General features: G+C 44.1%; 2 protein-coding genes across 2 annotated transcripts; one reads left to right on the top strand and one right to left on the bottom strand.

The window, feature by feature from the left end:
• Positions 1-395: 395 nt before the first annotated feature.
• Positions 396-5,072, bottom strand: LOC128712123 (meiosis regulator and mRNA stability factor 1). Its single transcript, XM_053807019.1, has 10 exons — positions 4,920-5,072; positions 4,133-4,825; positions 3,392-4,067; positions 2,608-3,323; positions 2,106-2,546; positions 1,809-1,962; positions 1,590-1,700; positions 762-1,525; positions 597-683; positions 396-509 (listed from the first exon to the last, which is right to left on the bottom strand). The coding sequence occupies exons 1-10, from the start codon at positions 5,070-5,072 to the stop codon at positions 396-398; spliced, it is 3,909 nt and encodes a 1,302-aa protein (XP_053662994.1).
• A 7,920-nt stretch (positions 5,073-12,992) lies between these two features.
• On the top strand, positions 12,993-13,856 carry LOC128713613 (protein dimmed-like). Its single transcript, XM_053808473.1, has one exon. It carries the CDS (start codon positions 12,993-12,995, stop codon positions 13,854-13,856), a length of 864 nt encoding a protein of 287 aa, XP_053664448.1.
• The last annotated feature ends 8,521 nt before the right edge of the window (positions 13,857-22,377 follow it).

The raw sequence follows: 22,377 nt of genomic DNA, 5'->3' as shown, positions 1-22,377 counted from the left end.
TTCTCGCTATCTAAATATAATAAGTTAAAAGTTACGATCAATTTAAACTTAAATTCTAACTGGTTCATTAACGGATTGAAAGGTACTTTGCGATGCTTTATACGTTATGGAGCTGACGGTTGATGGCACCTCAGGCAAATGGTTGTCCTAACGTTTCCACGAACAATTCAACCGTAAAGATCCATTTCGGTGAACGATCTTCTTTTAGGAAGCCTTCAACACATATTAACATTGGCTGAAGGAAGCATTTTCGGGCCAAAATCACCATCCTTAGGGTTCGATCAATCTTTGGGAAAGGATATCTAGCGCTATAAGAGCTCTCGTTTGTACCCATCCTTCCCCGACAGCTTGTGGTTGGTGCAATTGACTAGCTGTCAGGATAACGAACATGACCGTTATTTATCTTGATCGAAAGAAAAGATCGATAACTGCTCGGAGAGAAATTCCAACGGCGTATTTAGAGGCGGTAGATTGTTAATTGTTTTCAGCTCCGGAATTGGAATGTTAAGCTGCAATGAAGAAGATATTACTGACTTAGCTCATTTACTTAACAAAGGAGGGTTAATCGAGTCGGCTGACATTTTTAGAATACACACCAATTTACCGGGATCAGAACACAAAGAAATGCTGTCCAGGTTTTGTAAAGAATCGCTCCAGATGGGATCCAACCAGAACGGAAGATTCTGTAGAAGTAATTAATATTGTTAGACAGTAGAACAATAAAACGATCTTATGAATAATATCATTAAATTTCCTCCTACCATGTCGGTCGGTGTATCCGGTTTTGGTGGTTCCCAGTAGGCAGAAACCACATCCATAACGGAATTGCGAGAGTTAAACATTTCCGTTAAATTTTCACCCTTCTTCTTCCAGCAGTTTGATTGGGTTTGAACATTTCTGTTAGGTATCAACGGTTGGTTCGTTGATTGCACCGCTGCCTGATCCCACAACCCTTTACAATCAGATATTTTAGGTCCACAATTCAACTGGAAACCATTTGTTACCTGATCTTGTGCAATGTTCGGCGAAAACTTGTTATAGTTGGTGCCCACTAGGTCGTGACCTCCGTAACTATTTTGCATTGGTTTCATATTTTCCTTGTCCATTTGAAGACCCATGTTACTTTTTTGATACCCATTCGAAGCTCCGTATCCCATTGCGGGAACCATCGAAGAGTTGGCAGTGTTTCGGTTACCGTAATTATTAGACATCAATATGTTCTGTGTATGATTGTTACCGAAGCAAGGATTAGAAGCTTGCAGCGGTTGAGGACCATACGGTTGCTGCAGAGCTTTAAGCAGTGGTGTAGTGTAATCGTTTCCGAGGGAATGACGTTGTTGCTGATACTGAGCATTGGCTGTATTACGGAATGGTGCAGTATCTTTAGCATAACATCCTCCTGAAGGTGCTGGAGCAGACGAATAGCGGATATCGTTCGATGGCTGTTTGATATTGGACATCAAATTTCCCTGGGATGAATGCTTAAGAGATAACCCATCTTCCGAAGCATTAAATCCCTTAGATACTGCAATAAAAATCTTAAATGAATAGCCCATTCATAAGGTTAAGATTATACTTATTATACTTACAAATACAGTCACGATTAAGTTCGATATCACTTTTATCATTAATGTAGGTAGCATTGGCTGCCACGAACACATCCGAAAATGCATTCAGCACTGCAACTAGATTGGGATATCCTGCACAGCGAAAAAAAGAATGTTATATTTAACAGCAGATTGATATGCATCTCTATATTACTAAAAAACAATCAGTTATAGATTTAAAAAATCGCACGCAGTACTTACCAAATTCGAAGCACGTTCCCAAAGAAACATTCAATGCCAGTTTTAGGTCATATACACTGATCGACGTGCGCTGTTTGACCACTTGTACCATTCGCATGACAAACTTCATCAACGCCGTCAATGTCACCGTTTGTAAGCCCTTATCCATTTCGATCTTCCGCGAGCGCATGCAAAACAAAACCGAACGAAAGCATTAAATGACAGTAATCGTTGCATCAATGTAACGCATACACAAGTACGGGCGCATTTTTAACACAGTTATTGAATGCAAATGTGACTTCGGGATCTTCTGCTTACCGTCAGCGCATGGTTCATATTGCTAATGTTCTTTTCGCTCAAGAACTCCTTAAAGCGTAACTGATAGCTACGCATAAGCTCCGACAGGGTAACACGGTCTTTACGGAACTCCGTCAGCACCATGCAGGCTGCGTATGTGTGCATGCGAAAGGTCGAATCTTCCAAATGAGAGATCACCATGTACTCGCCTCCAGCTTCAAATACTTCCGTATAAGGTAGAGCCTTCATTGCGTCATACATGTTGCTGAATCCCAGACAGCTTGGCTGCAGCTGGTATCCGTATTGGTTCTTGTGGATGCTGAGAATAGCACTCAGGCGCACTACAGTACACGGTTTTCCTGTGCCAACTTTAATGATATCCTGCACTTGCTCCGCAAAGATGCGTAGTGCTACCTGGTAGTTGAGATAGATTTTGCGATCCTCATCGTTGGTTTGTTCCATCTGAAACGCAAGATAATTAAACATATTTCCCTACTCAATGATCCTGCCTCCTGCAACTAACCTCCACAATACCGCTTATTGCTTCCAACAGATCCGACAACTTCAACAGTCCATAATCACTCAGACGGCACTGGTAACCGAAGTGGTAATGATACGAGCGGACAAATTTCTTGAACAGTATAGAAAACTGAGGTGCTTTACGAAACAACTCCACCACTTCGCCTGCAAAAACGCTCGTTTTTTCCAGCTCAGTTACAGTTTGCTTGCGCTTGACGATCGAGATCAACACATCGTTATCGTTCTGCACCTTCGTCGTGATGGAGTTGCTGTACACAAGACCATCCACAATGTCGTACAGATTGCACACTCCGTAATCGGAAACATCAAAGGGTCGGTTTTGGGCATGCGTAAATGCCATCGGCAGCTGGGACAATAGAATCGATTTATTCGCCCGGTTACGTAGAATCTTGAGAAGATCGCTCGTAAAACGACGTATCTGAGTTCGATGCGTCAGTGTGATATGGCGATTTTCACCATCACCCATCACTTGCACCACCGGCGACAGCGCTTCAAACAGCTCGATTAGCCGCGTGTATCCATAGTCCGCTACCCGGCACTGTTTCCCAAAATGGTTATGATAGGCGGGAATGAATCGGGTAAACTTCATCGTCGATTTAGGCGACATCTTGATCAGCTCGACTACTTCACGCGAAATCTGCTGCAGAAACTCGTTCGACGGACTCTTGGGCATGTAGCGAAGATTTACGGACCAAACATCTGCGCGAGAAGAAAGTAGTGGGAGATGAAGCATGCACTGGAACCGCTTTCCATCCCCTGAAACTTACCATCATTATCCTTGGCGGAGTTTTGCTCGTGATCCATCCAGGAGAGTACTTTTATTCCGAAACTATTGTTCGCAATTTGCACACCTCGGATGCAGCACAACAAGTGTTCCAGCGGCACACCGTTATCGTTCGGGAGTATCTTCACCTGCAGCTCGTGCTCGATGCAATATAAAACGCTTGCAACGGGAATGTCATTTTTGTGCGACTTCAGAAGCGAATACACCAGCAACTGCAACTGGTTAATGGTCATCATAACGTTTGGCAACGGTTCGATCTCCTGCTCTGCCCAACCCTTTTCCTTCTCCTGCTTAAAATGGTGCATGCAGTAAGGGACGCTATGCTGCGACGTCTCCACGAGCGAACTGTTCTTCAGTGTATCAATCAAGGCCGGCTGTAGCGAGATGTGCTTCTCTTCGTTCTTGTCTAGCGTTATCACGCACACATCCTGCATGCGATACAGATCCAGCACACTGATCGATGATTTGAAGCGCGATTGAAACAGCTCACGGAAACGATTTATGGGCAGGCTACAGAAGGGCACGTCCTTTAGTAAACCAGCCACCTGGCAACGCAGGGCCGACGATTCGGCTGACGACGGATCCTTAATATACGAAACAACCATACGCTTGTGGCCGATCTTTTTACGATGCAGATTGGCCACCACTTGTTTCGCACACTGTTCGAAAGAGCATACAAAAATTATCGATCTGCTACTAAATATTCGTCCGCTTCCAAACTAACCTGTGCCGTGGGTACTTTTACCTTCGCCAGCGAAGGACTTTCAATAGTCAGTGAAATAACGGGAGTAATGGGTTTAAGTTGACACATTAAAAATTGGTGCATTTTATGCTCCTCGATCGACGAATCCAAATTGCTGATTTGAAGCACCACCATCTCCTGATCGGGCGGTTCCACTGTCGGGCCGAGCAGAACTGTAGCCAGAGGCTGAACCGATGGTGGCTGCTGAGCCTGCGGTATCGGTGACACCGACGAGCTCGACGAACTGGAACAGGTTCCAAGGCCGCCGCTGGTGTTTATCGCACCGCTACTGGCCATGCTTCCACTGTCGGTGGAGTAATTGCTCTGGTGCGGACTGCTACAGCCACTCTGATTACTGCTGTAGAATGTTGAATTCTTACCCGAATCGGAATAGCTGCTGCTATTTAGCGATGAGTTAAGGGATTTATTAATTGGCGCCTGGCAGAAGCTGGTACTGGCTGACTGAAGTGACAACGATGAAAACGAATGCTGCTGCTGCTGATGATGATTTTGCTGTGGAGTCTGCAGCGGCGGAGGCAGGTTACTATGATTCGTTGTTACATTGTAGTTGCTAGGACCAACGCTAACACCTCCACAGTTACGATTTGGGTACGGAGTGTAACGTTGCTTCGGAAAACAATTGCCATACATTTGCGGCACATACGGGGTAGATTGCTGCTAGCATGTGTTGGAAAACAATCGAACATGGTTAAATAACTGTCCGCCGAAAGGTGCCATAAGATGGCTTCCGGTGGCGTCTGGTACGTACCTGGTAATAGTTGTAAAACTTCATATTATATACTCCCTGCCCGTTGTAGGACTGCCTAGTGTTGTACATCTTAGTGTTTTCCGCTGCCAAGTTTGCGACCAGATCCGGGAAGGATCGCATGTCGTAGTACGTATTGGCGATGCTATTATTCATGGTCACAGGATAACTGGCGGCTGTAGATTGCCAAGATTCGGATACTGCAATATGGAGGAACTATGAAGTGTGAAACCCCGCTGAATGAGACTCCATTTTGGATGCTTTCACAGGGACATAAAAGCTCAACGAAGAACTTACCTAAGTTAGCTCAAATGTACTAGTAAATCTTTTCACAAGCGTTTGTTTCCCTGAAGAGCCGTAAATTACGCACCTTCCGCTAGTAGAATTAATGGCTTTAGAATACGCTTGGTCCGTACAAGCGCACTAACACACCACCACTAAACGCTGAAGTCTCTAAAGACTTGTGAAACACACGCAATAAAACCTTAAATTACTTTGGTTCCTGATACAAACAAGCAAGTGGGACGCTATACATAAACAGTACACAGGTTTAAAACCAATCTTATTAGCAAAAAAAAACAACGCTTTACATTTGTCGCAATAAAAGCAAAACGTACAGAACACTTCACACAGTACGGGATGGGACGATGGATGTAAAAAAAAAACTGTGCCCGATACAATCTCACTCACGGTACATTTATTCGACTCGATTACGCGAGAACAATCGATCAGAGCTCTGGTGACAATCACACGGAATGCGGTGAAAAGAAAACGAAATGGATACGAAGCGAGAGCGGCAGGTGACTTAAATTAGTTGAAACAAAGTTAAAAAGAAAGGTGCTTAAAAATAGTTCAACTACTAAACAAGCTGGTTTGCTCCCGTGAATGCCGACGAAGCAATGTCCCTGATGTCGCCAGGACGGCGCATCGTGTCCCGTTTCTTGATTGCACCAATACCAACACAAAACTACAAATGCAATCATTTGCGAACTATTGATGGATTAGTGTGGTTCTGTAGCGCATACCTAAGCTTGACAGGTTGCGCAAAATTGTTAAGCTCGTTTAGTAATTAATTTTAATACATATTTTATGTATTTTTTTTTTCATTTTAAAAATAATTATTCAGAGAAATAACAGACAGATATAAATAAAACCATCACGTTATTTTTGAGAGATTTACTATTAACAAGAGATTCCCTTCAACCTAGATCAACCTGACCCAATTAATTAACGCTGACACGACCCCAAACTGATGGGCAATGCCTCTTCTACAGACATGGCACAGACAAAGTAAGCAATAAAAAGCCACTTTTGTGGTACAAGGTCGCTCCGAACGTGCAATAAAGTTGTCAAAATGTTCTCTTCTTGTTTAGGCCCTCTTGTCAGCGAAGCATTGTCCCCATTATGTTTATCGAAGCTATTGGCATGTAAACAACAACACCCCGACCAATAGACCAAACACACGCTTCGGTAAGCCTTTCGGAGGGCATCTTCCTCACTTCCTACATCAGCATATGAGCGCGGTACCATTAGCTATCATGTTTCCAATTGTTCATCGGTTCATTAGGGGCGATAATCTCGTCGGAACTATCAACAATTTAACGCCACATAATACGCGCCTTCGCGCCTTTGATCTTAGACGAGACCGGGCCGTATGCACCCAACGGTTCCTTATCCGATGGTCGATCGATGCCGCGATGCTTCATCACCGCCGGTGGGTACCTACTGCAGTGGCAGGAGGTACGGTTTCCGGCACCAGGTTCGCGCAGTGTACAATTGCCGCCCAAGGTGGTCAGCTGTACGCAAGCAACCACGGGAAAAGTTGCGGCATTCGCCCTTCCACAAACAATGCCGGCACCGAGGTGACTTACGGAATTTCGGGCTTGCGACCGCTTATCGACTCGTTTATCTATTATTGGGTTTGTTTCCCGGGTGCTTCCAACGCGGTGGATGGGGTTTTTCTCTCATCACCACACGGACGCGAACCTGATTTTTGTGAAGAATTAATCAAAATCTATTGGTGTTCAATGAGATCTTAATCGAATCGCACCGTATTGATGAAGCTGTACCGAGGTTGCCTTTTGCCCCCGCGGACCAGCGATGGATGTCCGCGCTGGTCGTGTTCATCTACCAATATTTGTTTCCCATGCAACCGCATTTCGGGTTGGGGTACGAGTTCAAAAAAAGGCCGCCCATACCCTTACCACCGGCGTAGAGTGTATTGATCGAATGATAATTTTCATATTCCTTTTACGTGTGAATAGAGGAGCATTCGAAGGTGTTCAAACTACGATAAATTGATGAACAGAATATCTTCCCAATTGCTGTCGATTCTTTATAATCTGCTGCTGGTTCCGTACGAAATAGCTTATACTACATTGGCGTGCCTTATATAACTCGGACAGATCAAAGATTTCGTTGTTTTTTACACAATGCAACAACCGGACGCTACCCTTGCTTTTATGAACGTATCCTTCCGATGGTCATAAATTATACGCACTGCTAAACACCGAAAGCATCCTTCTTTCCCCCTTAGCACAAAGGAATCCTGACGAGTTGCGACCCTTAAAACGGTGGCACGCGTCGAAGGTACGTCAGGGGAAAATGTAGCGACAGAGTGCGAGGAAATACCGCCTCTGTCCCTTTTCTGTTCGTCCGGTTCTGGTCGACTGATTTGCACACAGGGCTAGAATGAAGGAGCTCCATGAGATAGGGTCCCCTGCCGGTCAGTGTATGCACGGAGATCAATTTGGATCGTGTTTATCGTGCAATTCGATCTGGTTAATTTCGATTCCCGTTGTTAGACCAAAATGTCCATTTTTTTCAACATCAATTCCATGCTAGGAATTTAATCCTTCCTAAACGTACGCACGCTTACGGGTGTCAACATACTCCCCCACCTTTTGGCAAACGTTGTGTGACACCGTTTGAACTTTTCCACGAACAATTTGCGTACAAACAGTAATGATACATTTTACCAAACCCCTTTCCGGGCTGTCTGTGATGCGGGTGTAAAGTTATTCGTTTGTTAGATGGTGGCTTCAAACAGATAATCCGTGCACAATTTTTCCTCTTCCAAGAATAATCCCGCAACGCACAACCCTCAAGGACCGGGGCGAGCAAGAATTGTTGGCAACGAGAAGCCACAGCTGTAGCTTGTTGCGGTTGGGAAATCGTTCAATTATTCATGAATTTCGATTTTCGGACGAGCTGCGAGCTGCAAGTCGCTTGACTCGTCAAACTGTCATGCCAAAAACCCACCGGCGGACGTAGGTGGGATACATTCCAATGGTGACGCTTTTCCAGTCCACAAAATGAAAGGGTGGTAAGAAAGTTGTAAGGAGTTGGCACAGGAGAAGGCAGGAAAACGGTGTTCGCGGGAGGGCCGAGATGCCACTTGACAGCTATTCACGATTTTTCCACCCCCAACCCCCATGAGGTGATCGTTTGGCGTGATTTCATTGCGTTGGAAGGTAAAATCACTCGATGTAATCGGATTGGAATTCAATTTGCCTCATCGGTCTTAGTGGCAAATGTCTGGCACTGTCACGGAACTGCCCCTTGCCGCACTGAAAGGAGCTTAATATCACAGTGCAAACGTTGAACAACCGTCTGTCGGTTGCAGTACTGGTTATTGGTCAACTTTAAGATCAATATTATAAGGCAAACCACATACAGAACTCATATTAAAAAATAGTTTATAGGAACGCGAGCGTTCGAAATGTGAACGTTAGAAAACCCATCGAACCATAACCTACCGGAACGTTCGAAGCCTCTTCAGTGTCATGAATATTCAATTGTTATAAATATCGCACAACACAAATACGGCACGGCAGCTGCCGTCTTTGCTTTTCTTAATTTAAGCACCATTAAAGAGACCCCATCTTCGAAAGGACCTTCTTCAGCACCGCCGTTTCCCGGCTGAAACGGATGGATACGTTTGCTTCGCTTGTAAAATCTTCGGGCGATTCGTACAAAAATGAAAACAGTCACTCCACATTAAACAAAAACTTCCTTACACAAAAAAAAAAAACAGGACTCAACCAAACCGAACAGGGGCGCCCGTAATAAGGATGACTTCCGTCCCGTCCGGTGCCATCCCACGTAGGATCACGATCGTTATGGTTGATGGTGCACTATGCGCCTCGCTTACTGGAGCGATACCTTTCCAAAGGGTGCCCTAATTACGACCCTAACACGCTAGACCATTGCGCCCCTTCTGGACTCGTTCACTCGAAAGGACGACAGTTGGTCAGCACACGTACCTCCAGATCGATCGGTGATCGTGATCCCTTGAACAGTTTACCAAACGGCACGGTCCCTTTGCATGTAGGTCGGTCGGACGGACCAGTCGGTTAGAAACAAAATCATAGGGTATTTGGTATCAGCAACGACCAACAACAAAAAGTGGGAAGAAAAGAAAAACGGTACGGCTCTGCCAACTGTCCAACGGCACGCGTGCATAAAGATCCTGTGGCGGAGGGTGAATCCTATCCGGTCGACACCACCGTCTGTTTGATATGGTTCATTACCTGTCATCAATCCCGTGCCCCGGACGACGAGCCACAATTCAACCGGAGCGGGGCTGATTGTATTGATTGATTGTAAAACTGTCGTCGATAATTGAATTTGCCGTCATAAAAATTGAAAATTTATGATCCCGCACGGGTTTGTGTGACCTCCCCCCCTCCCCCCTCCCCCCCACGCAGTTTCGGTGAACAGTTGTCTCGTGTGACGTATCGAACGCTTTCCAGGCAGGGGGTCGCTACAAAACACTGGAAGCTATAGACGCCCAACATCATGAGAAAAAAAGGGCAAAACAAGAGGAAAAAAAAACGCGTAACGTCATCGGATCGTCCCCGCTCGAAACCGATCAACGAATTACCGTATCGAATGTAAACAAGCTAATAACACACTCGTAATAATATGGCTAATCCTTGACGGAGGTGAAATCAATTGGACGCGGTCGTGGATGTTGTTGCCGGAGTCCTTACCGGATCACGGTGCCGATGCCGAAACCCGTAAAGTGGTTTACGGGTTTTTGGGTTGGAGAGTTTTATTGGCGTTGTGCTGTGCGTCAGCAGGTCCTCTGCACCCACATCGATAAGCCGCGATGTACGCGTTCGGTGTAGGTGAAAATCTGTCCAGTCACGTTGGGCTAATCAACGCCGGGTAGGGATGGGGCGGGCCACACCGAAACACTTAATGATGTCGTTGTAAAATTGATGACCTTTTTCGACATCGCGCCTGATATTGGGAATGTTTTGGTTTCATTGATGGAAACCAAAAAAAAAACCCAAAAAAATTTAGTAAAATGCGATAAAAAAATATAAAACTTTACTGTAACTACAACAAAAATCCTTTAATGGTTAATTAAAAATGAAAACATTGAAGAGCTTGCATAAATTATTATGCAACATGCATAATTTATGCAATAAAGAAATAACGGGACAAGAAAAAAAACACTCGAACAAAAGACTGATCAATAAGACAAAGGTCCGTTTGCATGCTTTTGAAACAAAGTTTTTTTTCTAATTTTTGTTTGATTTTTTTTTCATGATACATTGAAGTTAGTAAAAAATGGTATAAGATCCTTGCCCGCGAAGGATTGTTATTCCATCGCACGAACAATTTCCTCCTTCTTGGTACGGCAACATAAAACATACTTTGTTCCTCTCTCTTTCTTTTGTTCCTTACACTTCATTTTTCCCCTTTTAAAACATACTCGCATAGTGGCAGTTAACACCTACCGTCTAACGGCACGATCCCAAACAGTTCGAAACAATTTCTACCTTGCGTCCCTTCGCCCTCCTCTTGTACACGTGTACGCACCGTGTGTCCACGCGTAAGAATGTAGCGTAATTTAGTTTTACTCGTTTGGTTTTTTCTTTATCTTTCCGTAAGGTCGAAAGGGGAAGAACGCAAAACAAACTGCACCCGTGCTTGGGACGGCCGAGAACTTGCAAGACAGATGTTCCAGGGTGTTTGGAGAATCCTTACGCGTGGAGTGCTCCACACGTCGTGCAGAAGGGGAAACGCACGCGGAAGGGAGTTGAGCGAACTGACCAAGCGAACACCGTGAAGAACGCAAAGGTCCTTTCGGTGTCTTCTGTATGCCGTTCGACCCTCGTTGATCGTGGAGTAAGATAAAGACTTGGAGGGAAGAAACGCGCAAGAGATCCTTGAGGATTTCGACTAGATCACGGGCCGTTCTGTGGAAGAATCTTGAAGAATAGACGTCTTGAAGCTACTAAGAGATACTTTAAATAATTCATTGCGTATGTATCTACTCTCATTGTTTTGTCCTCGTTTCGGAGCTTATGTCTTCCGATTCGTCATCAGATATTCGAGTTTATTTGTAGTTTTTTACATAAAAAAGGAATTTCTTTCCCACTTTTTCGGGATAAAAAAGCACTAGCCAGGTCGATTCATTTCTGGGTTTGGGTAATGGAAAAGCTCGCCCAACAATTCGCCTTTCCACCGTAAGGACATTCAATCACAGGAAGTGCCGGGTCATCGATAAGCGATTGTTGTCCGAATGCCGTATTAATTTTCCTCCTCCTGCTCATTGTACTCATCATTCGCTGTCAATATCCGAACGGAAATCAGCGCCCTAAGCCGCGCACGGATTATGTTCACCGTTCAATCTGTCCTGCTGCTGTCAGCACGCTTGTCTCCGCTTGCTTTCCTGGTCTTCACCGTGGAGCTTTGCTGCTGTTTGTTTCGATCTTAACTCACCTCGCTGGAACGTTTGTAGCACACTGTCCCACTCCCACCGAAATCACCACCGCAACGGAAAGTTTCGTTTCGCGTCACTGCTATCAGCCATTGGGGCTTTCCCCCAATGCTCCACACAAACACACCGCAGAATGAATGAATCGATCTCTAAAAGACGTACGTCTTGAGCAACACAGACATAATGCGATTATCTGTTGAATGTCCCCATTGCCGGTGTCCTCGCCCGCTGGTGGAAAGTTTATTTCACCCACGCAGCTGCCAACGGTCACACCGTCGACCATTTTCCCCATCGTCCATCCGCCGGTCCTCGCCATCAGGACGTGCAAAAGTTAATGTCCGAGATTAAAATTTCGTCCGGGCGGGGTGCAAAATTTGGCCGTGCGGAAAATGCGGCACGTGGATTGTGTTGTGCACGTTACGGTTCATTAATGAGCGAAACGGCTAAACCAATTAGGCACGGAAACAGGGGATGGAAAGTGTGCCACGATGCAACGGCGCCCGTTAATAATCCGTTTATGATCCGGGACACAACCGTGGGGGGGGGGGGACTTCTTTCTGATCAAAGTACGCTGCGGGAATGCTAATGCGGCGCCAACTTTGATGCAGACAAAGAGTTGGCGCGAAATTGCGTGCGACTGATTTAATGTTAACGTTACTGTAAAGTTTGCAACAATTGACGCACCAACAAAGGCACTCTTTGATGACTTGATGACTCTTTCCAGGATTTCTTTCGCAATCAAATTAATCTATTTCGTTAAAACATCCCTTTAGCTGCCGATGTACTCCGTTCGGGTTTGCTTATGTTTTATTCCATTTTATCGTGTCCTTTATTTCCTTTACTTCCATGTCCTTTTCTCCACCGTCCGCTGTCCTTTACCCTCCTCGACACCGGCACGTGCTGCCATCAATGTTCGCTTCCGCTTCCACACGCTTCACCTTACCCGGAAGGAATTCCGATCGTGCCCTCTCTTTCCAACCACCCGGTTTGGCTTCGTGATCAAATGGTACACGTGTGTAGGGTACATCCTACGAGTCAAACACCATTTGGGGTGCCTTTGCTAGCGGGCCTTTGCACTTTCAAACTGATCCCCCATCTAGCAATGTGATAGCACATACAGACACACGAACGCGTACGGGGATGATCGGGAAGCGATCCTTCCACAGGGACACGATCCTCACGCTTTGTGCTGTGTCGGGGGCAAAGATAGTGGGTCGGGTCAACATACCGACGCAGTTCACTCGCGTCCCTCGTTCTGTGCAGATCAAAGCTTCGAAGTGTGTACGCAAGTGGTGGGTTAATTGGGTGCGCGTGTGCTGTGGAGAATATCAACCATCGAGATGGAGCACTACACGCTCGGTATAGACAGGATAAGCTCATACAGCACCATGGATGCTACCGGAGGTGCTACGTATCTGTCCCATTATCCAACACCTGATACCTCGCTGTGTCGAAGTAGCTACAGTGCATCGTCGCCCGGGACGAGCCCGTCGGTTTCGGGACCGGATCTAAGCCACAGCCACAACTTCGGACTGTCCTTCGCGGATGTCATGTTCGACGGGGAATCGTTCGTCCAGATAGACTCGTCTGATCTGCAAATCTTCAGTGCTGCTGGGACTCACAACACCACCGAACCTACGGATTGCTCCAGCCATAATCTATCCAGCTCCCTCTACACCCCGGATGTGCCAAGCGGTGCTAATGAGTTCAGCGCTTGCTCCACGCTTATATCTACCCCCGTCAGTTGCAATACCAACACGCGCCGTCTGTACAAGGCGCGTAAATCTATCTCCGCATTGGGGGGCAAGGATCGCAAGAAGGATTGTACGCCTCCGAGTCCGACGGTGATGAAAAAACGACGCCTGGCAGCGAATGCACGGGAACGGAAGCGCATGAACAGTCTGAACGTGGCGTTCGATCGGTTGCGAGAAATCGTACCCTCGCTCGGACCAGACCACAAGCTGTCCAAGTACGAAACGCTTCAAATGGCCCAAACGTACATTAACGCGTTGAGCGATCTGCTGGAGCGGGGCGCCGATGCCACAACCTACAGCCTGTTCGATAGTCTCGACTCCAGGGGGTCCAACGATACGAACAATAACAGCAGCAGCGAACATGGACATCTGAACGATAACGCGAGCCAGATATTGCTGCGGGATGAAGAATCGCTAGATGATGGGTTTTTAGACATTGGATATGCGTAATGCATGAAGGCAACTCTCGATTGTTGGGCACCATGAAATCTCAAAAATTGTATAAAAGTAAAACTATTAATTGTACCAGTGATATTGTTGAACTTCACAGAAATAAGTTCCAGCGTGAGTGATCGTGTAGCAAGACCGTACAAGTTAGCAGTGCTCTAGTCCTAAGCGTTTTGGATGGAAACTGGAGTCGAACGTTATTGTATTATTGTATAACAGGCGTGTGAGTGAACAGTTTTTAGTGGATAAAAATAAAGAAATATGAAAAGTAAAGAAAATCCTCGTGAAAAGTGTTTTTTTTTTGTTTTTACCCAACGTCAGTTGGATAGATCACCACATTCACTAAAAGCTTAAATTATTTTTATTTTTTATTTATTTCCATTATGACGGCCAAAGGCCGTATGATCGACATAGTTTGCCGAAATTTAACAGCTTAAAACAGCTATTTAAAAGCTTAAATTAACCCTAATAAAATTAGTTAATTAAATTAGAGTTGACCTTGATAAAATTTTTATACAAAAACCTTACATTCCTCTCGGGCCAAACGGCTAAACGGTTGCAAAAGTCAAAACTATTCTACTAGCTGTCATTTTTTAGCTCACGGATAATCCGCCCGCCGGTTAATCAGGCCCCGAATAATCGACGTTCTACTGTAGTTTTTGACTCAAAACGTCAAAGGTTTAACATTTGAATTCTAACTGGATTTATGTTTATCTAATGAAGAACCGACTGAGTTAATGTGTCCCGTCCCGAAATTCACACTCTAAATCGCCAATTTTAATTTCCCATCTTGGTTAATAACACATTTGCGATATGGCGGCCCTTGTACCGAAATTAGCTAACCGTGGGCCGTGGGCCTTTCGGTACACTTAATTGAAAAAAAGCTCCCACATCCGTAACAGGTTCGCATCGTTCCCACCGGGTTTGCTGTAACGTTCAATCAGCATCATATCCGGCAGATAAGTAACAAAACTCGCACCTCACGATCGATATTCCACATACCGGCGAATTCCGAAGCGCAATGAGCACCGCTGGTATTGACCGCGTTTCAGCACGTTCAACAGTTTACGCTCCGAGCACCGGAGTTCCGGATATTGATTCTGACGTTTGTTTGTGTCCAGTTCTATCCAGTGGGATGTACGGTATGAGTTTTAAAACTTCGCTTAAAGCGCACACACCAAAGTCTACATGAGAACGCGAGCGCCAGTGCTTCAACGCAGCCTGGAGCCTTCATTATTGCACCCTACGCAATCGTCCGATAAAGTTTCGGCGCGGCTATGGTTCCTCTATGGTATGGTTCCTCGCGCGTTCCCATGGAATGAGTGGGGATGGGGGAGAGGGGTTTTCGGAAGTAAGACAGCCACAGTTTGGGCGGAAGTACGATCGGATGTTTTGTTGTTCCGCTTTTGCCGCTGTCCACTCGTTGGACGGCGCGGGTCGACCGTTCTGTTTTTAGACGCGTCATTCCGTGGAAGCTTGACGGTTGAAGAAAATGCGAGGAATTTCAATAACACTTCTAGCGGGTAGAAGAGTTGTTTGAACTGCACCGTGTGTCTTGGGAAGCAAGATTGAGCAATTTCTACTCTCCTTCTGTAGATTTGGTTTGGAATGTAACAAATGCTGGAGAGGCAGAGCAGAATGTTCGAAACGATTCCGTTGGGAGCGCTCGGTGATTTGTGTATATGTTCGGAAAGAAGGATACTTGTAGTTGTTGGAAACACAGTGATTGTACTTTCGACTTTAATCCTTTAGATCCTATTAACGCTCTCAACAATAACTGTCTCAAGTACGTTCAATATCTGGACAACGAAGTCAAAAATCTTTGAGGAAGGAATTTTAAAGTCAATGTAACTCGAAGCTTGCCCAATATGGACTATGTCAAAAGGAAGAAATTTTGTTTACAATAAGTTCCTATTCTCGCCCAAGATTATCTTCAATATGTTTAAGGCATTTCAAGCGAAGTTATTGTAGAAAAAGTCACACAAACTCCTGAGGAACTCTCAGACTTGTGTTCCAGACCAATCCAAGTAAAAAATCCTTGAAGAAGGAATTTTAAAGTCAATATAACTTAAAGCTTACCCAATATGGACTATGCCAAAAGAAAGAAATTGTGTGTTACAATAAGTTCCTAGTCTCGCCCAATATTATCTTCAACATGTTTAAGGCATTCCCAGCGAGGTTATTGTAAAAAAAAGTAACACAAACTCCTGAGGAACTTGTGTTCCGAACCAATCGGATGTGCTGTTGTTATGGCAGATTACGTGAACTATTTCAACATCCTGCCACCGTACGGTCACGCGGATCGCAGGAATCAATATTTCCCCATCGGCTTTTCGCAGAGCTTTCCTCCAAACAAACACCGCGGCGCATCCAATGTGGCTTTCGACGCGAATTCGAACGCAACACGGAACATTGGACAGTGGAAAGGAAAAGTGGGTCTCCTTGCAACGTTGTTTCACCCGTCCCAACAGGCGGACCTTATTCGTGATTTGTTTGTGATGCTCTTCACGATTTCCCTACTCTCTAGAGTGCGTTCCAACGCGAGTCTGGCCATGCATGGTAGCGGAAAGTTCGATTTGTACCAGTTGACGGCTTCCCTATCGTGTTTTTTTTTTATTTCCCTTTATTATATTCCGATGTTGCAATATCTCAGACATCGCGTCTGGAGGAGGGAAACTACACCACGATGTATGCACACTTTTCTGCAGATATCTTCGCAAACATATCGATACACGTTGTGTGACAAGCTTTCGTCAAACCAACGCCTACTAACGCTCAGCCCCTGTGTACCGTGTCGAAAGGATATAAAAGAGTGGGAAGAGCTTTTACGATGGGGGAAAGCACAAGAAGCATGTGCTGTGCGCTTGAAGCAATGGGGCAGGGAAAGTAAACCGAGCGCAGTCAATGACACTAGATTACATATCAATTTCCGTCGGGTCGTTTGACAGAGGAGCGTGTTATCATCATATTGGTCTGCAAGCAGACGTTGTTGACGTCACGTCGTTTTTAAAAGTGCCAGCTGAACTATATGGTGCAGTGTTTTACACTCCCAGCGTATTGTTTATTTTTAGTACAATCATATCGCTTCCATCAAGAACCCGATCAAATCTGACCCATCTCCCCCGTTATGATGTTGTTGCGCAAAATGTCGACCAAATGGAGTGTCTTTCCTGATTGAAAATCTTTCCGGATTTTATCAACACAAATGCATTTGTTACATTTTCATGTTCCCTGCTTGTATAATACGCATTAGAAAATGAAATGCAATTCCACCCATCATTTCCAGCGATCTAAAGTTCACTGAACCGATACGCTACATTGAAATAACAGTTTAAAAATTCCCATCGTCGCATTCGCAATGGTAGAACAGCAAAGAAGAAATGAACCAAATTTCCCTGTTATGCAAAACGGCCTGACTTCACAGGGAAACATCGCATATTTTAGAAAACAGGATGCCCGGCAATAGTTAATTGCACTTAATTTTTGCTCCCATGCTTGTATCTCTGCTTCGGCAAATCGTACCGAAAGGAACAGAAAAAAAAAATCGCATCGTTATCGCTGTGCTGCATCGTCTATTGTGTTAGAACAAATTATCTTCCGCAACCGCATTGTGGGTCTGCAAAACGGAGCTTTTTTCCCCCCCTTGCGAGCTGTATTATTCTTCCTGCCCATTTTGTCTTCTAACAAAAGAGCATAAATTAAGCGTTTCACCACTGCCACCAGGGCAGTACAACAATAGCGAACAAATTTCGTGAGATTATTCTGGTGGTGCTTTCGGTATTCATTCCGATGGAGCAATGTACTCCGAATGTGTTATGCAACTTTATACCCTTAACCGATGGCATCCATCTTCCATTTAACATTTGGTGTTTGACTTATGCTGCAGGATCCTTTCTCCGTTTCGTTGCGCTATTAAATCTTCCCACAGTTCGGTAATGCGTCTTTTCCGCTAATCGAAAAAAGGACTTCGGTTCAATCAAAGGAAGAGAAACCTGGAGAGTTCTGGAGCGTCAAGGAAAGAAAGCATGTTTTCCAATAAGCAATAAGTAAATGTTTGTGCTGCGGTTGCTAACCTCAAACATATGCTGCGCAGCATGGCGAGTGAAAGCATTTGCTTTATTTGCTTCCCAGAATTGGAATTTACATGGAACCAGGTTGTCAATAGGATGAATGTTTCGAACACACCAATCCACCATCCAAAAAAGGGGTTCTCTGTACATGCATAATTTGCCGCTTCGACCGTATTTTTCCTTTTGAACCTAAAAAAAAAGGATGAATTCTTACAACATCCGACACACCACACTCATCAACGTCGATAAATGGAAACATGTGACAGCTAATGTCACGTGTGGTATATTAATTACACACACACACACATACACAGAAAGCTTTCTCGCGAAACACTTCCGGCCCAACGGTTCCCAAAATGTAATCGATATTTGGGCGATACAAAGTGGCTTTACAGTGCGGCGCGGAACGCGTCCTGTTTTGATGGCACACCGTGAAATGAAATCCGATTCTACCAATCAACCCGCAAGCGATGGCACGTATTTTGACGCGCGCGTTGGCACCACGGTGTGCTCGTAAACAACGCACCGTGCGCGGGCGACATGATAGCAGCAATCCTGTTATCCTGTAGCCGTCATATGCCGTCGATTGGCCCGTCACGGTTGATGTGGCAGAGAGCTTCAACAACAACAGAGTAAAAAGAACCTTCCTATTGCATCCACCGACCGAAGCCGTTACGTATGAAGATTGTATTTTCGATGACTCCATTCGATCGATTTGTTTGGAAGCGTTCGCCAATAAACGTATGATTGATAAATTTAATTCACAAAAATCAAATCAATGGTGTCAATTTGCTGTGATGACGATTGAGTTTTTGAGAAAATAATTTCAATTTTCCATTGTTTCGTAGCCAATGTGACAGATTCTTGGAAAATAAAGAAGTAGCAATAAACAACTGAATTTGATTATGCAAAATATGTGGTATTCTAATAAAGAATAATAAGGATTTCCATAATGAATCAAACAACCATTCGTCTCCACTGCATTCATATTTTAACCGCCTGCAGGTATGCAATATACAAACACTTAAATGGCTGCGTCTTGTGATTTTTTGGCTGCGTACGTTCTATAAACTATGTGAAACTTTTAAATTTTGATCGGCCTCTTCCGCTTCGGCTTCATATTTCTCTAAACTATTTAAGCACATTGTACATTAGCACATAATTCTTGATAAAACAAACCAAAATTTTCTTCTAGAATCATACATTAACCATGCTTCAACGCGATGGTTGTTTCTGCTCGGTGAGACGCTTTTAAATATTCCGGGAAAGCTCTTCAGCGTGCTGCTAGGAAAACTTTTCCTAATTCAGATTATCCAGCCAACACTTTCGCTCAAGATCCATTACGAACACCGGCAATGGTTATCGTTAAGACCAAAGTTTTTCTACGCTAACTTTTTGCAACCGCCATTGAAAAGTGCAACAAACGATAGCACTCAACGGTAATAGAAATTCACGGTGTACTAGCAGGCAATTGGGTGAAATAATTGTAAACAATAATTTGTTTCAAGACTGCAGTCTCGGAGTTGGCTTAAAAAAAGTGACAAAACATGATGGTTGTAACATTGTGATACAATTTTGGGGCTATACAATAGATATGATATCGCTAGCACAACTAACTTAATCGCGCAAACGAATAAGATAAACGGGAATTGGTAGTAAAAACTAAAGAAAACTTAACTAAACCGTTTAAATTTGATATGGAATCGCGTACACAATTCAGTAAATGGAATATCGGTTTACATACCGGTGGGTTCAAGAGTTGAGATATAAAATTATTTTTTTTAAGAATTAAACTAATTGCAAACTAAGTACAAATACTTATTTTGATTAAACATCTTCGTTAACTCCTGTGTTGTCATTTGTATGAAATGTCATACAATTCTGAATTTAATATCGCAATATGCAAACAACCTGCCCGAGTTGGCAATCACTAAATTGTGCACACGATTCCATATCCAGATGTTTGCGCTTCAGTAAGTTGGGTTCGTCACTTCCCATCTATTGTAAAACCCTGCAATGCATCTTACCTTTCCAATCCCTGGCAGTTAGTGAAATTAAGAAATTCGGCTTAAAAAACGGAAATAATTTCTTTCGCAAGGAAATGACTTTTCTACGGGTGATCCATCAACAAAAGGGGCAGGTATGGATGGTCCCGTTAGAAGCATTCCAACGTAATGGCAATTGAAAAAGGTGGTGGTGGTTTATGATTTTGCAACAGTGTCTAACAGTGTGATTAACTTTGCATTGGTTTGTTTGTATATTGTTTTATTTGTTCATCCTTGCATTCATGCTTTCTTTCACTCCCACCCTTCCGCACTCCACATGTCCCTGTCTCTGTACCATGTGTTTCCAGTTCCTTTCTCATCATTCATTGTGTGTGTGTTTTTTTTTATTATCTTCAAACGTACGCCTCGGTTCTCTTTCCCTAAACGGTTTGTTTTTTTTTATGTCCCGCACGGACCGCACGACGGCAGCCACGCGGAACGGGCATTAAAACAAATCAAGAACAGAAGAATGAAATAAAAAAGAAGTAAACACGTGACTACATTACATCAGTCACAACACTCGATACAGCTGTCTCGTGGAGTCTTTTTTGAAGCTTTATCTTATTATGATTCAGTTTGTTTGTTTTCTTTTTCTCATTAGGTGGTCACAATTAGATCTCTTACGGTTAAGTACAGAAACGACTTCAAACGACACTCGATCTTGGTTGGTTGATGGTTTGATCTAGTTAGGGGATGGAAAGGGATGGGAACTCGGGATAATTACAATACGTCCATCGAACTACGTGCTAGATGCTAGATGCTTACCGGTAGGTATGAATGGTAAATGGCTATAGAACTCACTACGACGAAAAGGCTCTCGGCAAAAAGGGGGGTCAAAAGGCGCTTCACCGTCAAGGGTTGGGAAGTTATGCCCGGCCCGGCCCCGCGCGGTGGTAGTGCTTCATTCAGAGCTGACCGCACACAACACACTATATGTGGGCGACCGTTTCCGAACGATGACGAGCGGTGAATTTTAACTATCGTTTTGTTTGAAAGGCTGGGAAACGGTCCACCGCTCGACATCGCCCGTGTGCACGCCGGATGTCGTTGGTGCGATAGGATGCAATCGCTTGCAATAGTTGTTGGGCGGCACTGATATAAGCCCAGCACCAGCATTTGCCGGGAGAACAATAACAACCAACTGCTGCAACGGCAAAGCCAAATATCGCCCCACCCTTCTGTGCGAGTCTTTTCGTCGCTTGCTTTCGCATAACTAAGCGGTCCATGTGGGGTTCCAAATGAGCTAGCATTACGTACTTGACACTGACACTGTGGAGTACCTGGGTGTTGTACTCAGAGATTGACAATAGATTGTTGTATTGATCGGTAGTTGCGGAATTGGGTCTGACGTCTCCTAACGTGTCCTAACCTGCGATTGTGTGCTGTTGTGTGGCTGGGCACCATGACGCTCTCACAGGAGTCCACATTAAGCAGGAGTTCTATATTGTGGTGGTATGTGGTGATGGTTTAATATATGTGTTTTTTTTTAATCCAATTATAAGAAAAGGGATCTCCTTAACTGTTCTTAAATGCATCTGTACCTCAAGAATTGTTTACCATAACTGCTTCACATCATAGGACTATTTTGTTCTACAATTTTCCATCCATTGTGCTAGTTTCATATGTCCAACTCTGCTCAACCAGTGCATATTTTGTTAGTGCATCTCTTTTTTTATATCTTCCTCTCTCCTTTTCTCTCTCCCTCGCTGCTTTTCTTTTTCTGGACAGATTTTTTTGCATTAGTTCTTTGCACTGGTGGATGTCTCTACTTGGGTACTTGGGTGTTTTCATTTTAAAATGGGTTTCTAAACGAACTTTTCACGGAGAATTTTATAATTCAACTTAAAAAATAACAGATGTACACATGGAATTTATAAAAACAGTGCTTTGTTTGTTTTTCAACGTTCGTTTTTAATTAAGAAACGAACAAAAAAAATCTTAAAATTACTAGAATCCATCTTCTCCGAGGAGATAAAATAAAATGTTCATACAGGAAAAATAATTCCATGAAGAAACGTTAAATAATTGCTCGCGCAAGATGTATATTATGGTCATTTATACTACCACCGAATGCACAGTTCTGGCATTTGATGCACATCGAGAAGCTTAGAGCTTAAGATTTGTTTTTTTTTTGGTTTGTTTGTTTTTTTTTTTACATTTATCATTATCATACTTTGGTAGAGGGGAAATGTAATTTCGACGGTGGTTTAATGTATCACCCCGTACCTCCGTTTAATACAGTAACAGTGCTTCGTCATTCCCCGATCTCGCCAGTCACCAGTCACCACACCATCAGTCAGATCTGTCTCTGAATGTTCGGAGTTGTGGAGAACAGACAGCGAAGAACCAAAGCGATATGGGTTTATGTTTTGTTTTTGTTCTTGAACCAGTTGAACCAGTGGACACTTC

Source organism: Anopheles marshallii, chromosome 3 (genome assembly GCF_943734725.1).
Source record: "Anopheles marshallii chromosome 3, idAnoMarsDA_429_01, whole genome shotgun sequence".
NCBI lineage: Eukaryota > Metazoa > Arthropoda > Insecta > Diptera > Culicidae > Anopheles > Anopheles marshallii.
Note: the sequence above shows the minus strand (reverse complement) of the source record. Positions and strands in the feature narration are given on the sequence as shown.